Below are 2,612 nucleotides of genomic sequence, written 5' to 3' on the forward strand. Positions count from 1 at the left end.
GATGTGGGATGATGCGAGAAACAGTCCGCAGTTGCTCCGGGCCATCGCGCTTGCGCAGATTGTGCTCGCCCAAGCGCACTCTCAGGAAGCTGTGCGGGCGGGCGAGTGGTTACCAGCAAGCCCAGTGAGGAGAGGACAGAAATATCAAGGGGCGGTTAACTCGGAGTTCCCAGACCCTCTGGGAATCTGGAGATCCTGTTACGCTTTCCCTAAGGCCCTGGAGCCAATAGTTCCAGCCCATGCCTCTCAGAGACCAAGGTGCCAAAGTCATGCACACACCCGGAACTCAATCTCCCGGTTTCAGCTCTTTTTTTTTTCTGCCTCAGAATCCACGATTCTCAGATTCCTAGACTCTCCCACCACGCCGCCTCAGGACCCTAAGCATTCATACCGAGTTTGGCAGTGGGCTGCAGACAGCACCCATTGCGGCGAGATGAGGGAAGCCCCGCAGTTGAAGCGTCCATGCTCGAAGAGGGCCACCTGCCATGGCTGGGAGTGGGGCACACACTCCTCATCCCTCCATACCTTGTCACTGTCGTCCTGGGCCACTGAGAAAGGAGAGAGAGGCGATCCCTGAGGGAAGAGTCCTTTCCCTTGCACCCTACACTTCCTTGCACCCTGCCCTCACCACACATTCCCCCAACTTCTTCAGATGTCCCTGTTGTTGTCTTTGTTGTTGTTTCGACCAGTGGCATGCAGAACCTCCCCAACCAGGGACCGATCCGTGGCCCCTGTAGCGGAAGCCCCGGTCTTAACCATTGGACTGCTAAGGAAGTTCACCTCTGTTGATTTTTTTTTTTTGCCCCTGCTATTGATTTTTTAGCACAACTTTCTCTCTAGCTTTTACAACAGCTACTTTAAACAAAAAAAGGGCTTTTTTTTTTGGCCATGTCACGTGGCATGTGGGATCTTAGTTTCCCCACCAGGGCTTGAACCAGGGTCCCCTGCGGTGGAAGCACAGAGTCTTAACCACTGGACAGCCAGGGAAGTCTCCAACTGCTGCTTGTTCCCTCCAGAACCGTGTCCCTGCCCTTAGCCCCCACCCATTTGATACAGGACTCTGGGAGCGAGGACAGGGAAAGGACAAGAGGGCAGGAAGCCGTCTGTGAGAGGAAGTGGAGACAAGGATGATAGATTCAGGTCCAGACAGATGGTCACTTGGAACCAGCCATTCAAGGTCACCCATTGAGCTGTCACAGCCATCAAAAAGATGTGGCCTCTCAATATGTATGACACAAGTCTTGGCTCCAGAGTCTGGACATCTCAGCCAAACGCAGTGTCTTACAAGGACACAGATGTGGCCACACAAGGTCATGGACAAACATAGGGGCAGTCTTCTAAACGTAGGAACTGATATTGCCAACACTTTAAGCTGAAATTCATTTGCACGTACGTGGGTTGCAGCTTTAAGAATCACAGCACAGAACTCCATGTGTGTATGTGAATAGGGATAGTTAGGATGCCAGCATGTGTATGTACGTGTGTGCATACACACACATTTACAGACACAGATTTGGACATAGAAGCTCAGATCAAGTCTCCTGTGTGGGTCTGCATATACAGGGTCACAGGTTTGCATACTTGCACATGGGGTCTGAACAACAAAGTGAAATCTTTAATAAGGGTACACAGGAAGAGACACCAATACACACTCAGGTCCCCAAAGACTGGTCACCAACATGAATCTATAGTGTAGTGGTTCAATCTGAAGTGATAGAGTAAAAACTCCTGTATTCAAATGTATTATCTGCAAGACTTTGAGCAAATTGACCTCTCTGTGCCTCTATTTCCTCATCTGTATAATGGGATCGTTCTAAGAATTAAGTGGGAGAGAGAGCAAGAGAGAGAAAGAGAGAGGGTGTGTATGATGCCTGGCACATTGTAACTGCTTAATAAATATTAGTTATCTTAAATAAAGGACATACAGATTTACTTATGTAGGCACACATGTGGATCTTCAAGTCATCGACACAAATTTAGCCAAAGGAAGCCAGATGTATGTGCAGATTCACATAAATATAGTCAAGGTCAAAACTGTGATTCCTTCCCAAGCCACTTTGTGGAGATTCAGAGTTATAGAACCGACCCAGAGGGCCAGAATTCAGATGTGAACCCACTAGATCAGACCCAGGGAGACATGGAACACAGAGGTGGCATTCAAGGTCAATGACACATTGCTGGAGACACAGGCAGCCAGGACAGGACACATTTATCCATCTCTAGATCAGCCTTCAAGTCACTGCCTTGGTGTTCAAGGTCACTAACTGCATTTCACAGCTGGGGACCGGGTTCACATGTGTGGTCAGGATGTAGACACATAAGGTAACCTTTGCACACACACACACTCCCCCCACCCACACTGTACTGTGCACAAGTACATGAACAGGGAAGGGTCAAGATCATGACCCCCTGCACCGGGCAATGTGGATATGTCTCCTCAAGGTGACAGCTCCCTAGGCACACAGAGACGCACACCGGGGCGGGCTTCACACAGCCATACCAAATGGCCACACACTACCCGGCTCCGGGGTCAGGAACTGGGCCAAGGGCCCTGGCCAGGCCGGGGGAGGGGGGAGAACGCGGATGTGGTGGACAAGGGGCTTAACACGGGA

The 2,612-nt window shown here is 50.4% G+C and overlaps 1 protein-coding gene across 1 annotated transcript in view; it reads right to left on the reverse strand.

Annotated features, from left to right (window-relative positions):
• Nucleotides 1-2,612, reverse strand: part of KLK15 (kallikrein-related peptidase 15) — a 6,431-nt gene that overhangs the window by 1,361 nt on the left and 2,458 nt on the right. The window contains exons 3-4 of the mRNA XM_010849736.1: nucleotides 392-540; nucleotides 5-89 (exon numbers count right to left, since the gene is read on the reverse strand). Of these exons, the coding sequence (XP_010848038.1) occupies nucleotides 5-89; nucleotides 392-540 (234 nt within the window). The remainder of the gene's footprint in view (nucleotides 1-4; nucleotides 90-391; nucleotides 541-2,612) is intronic.

This window comes from Bison bison, unplaced genomic scaffold, assembly GCF_000754665.1.
Source record: "Bison bison bison isolate TAMUID 2011002044 unplaced genomic scaffold, Bison_UMD1.0 scf7180017864285, whole genome shotgun sequence".
In the NCBI taxonomy this organism is placed as follows: domain Eukaryota; kingdom Metazoa; phylum Chordata; class Mammalia; order Artiodactyla; family Bovidae; genus Bison; species Bison bison.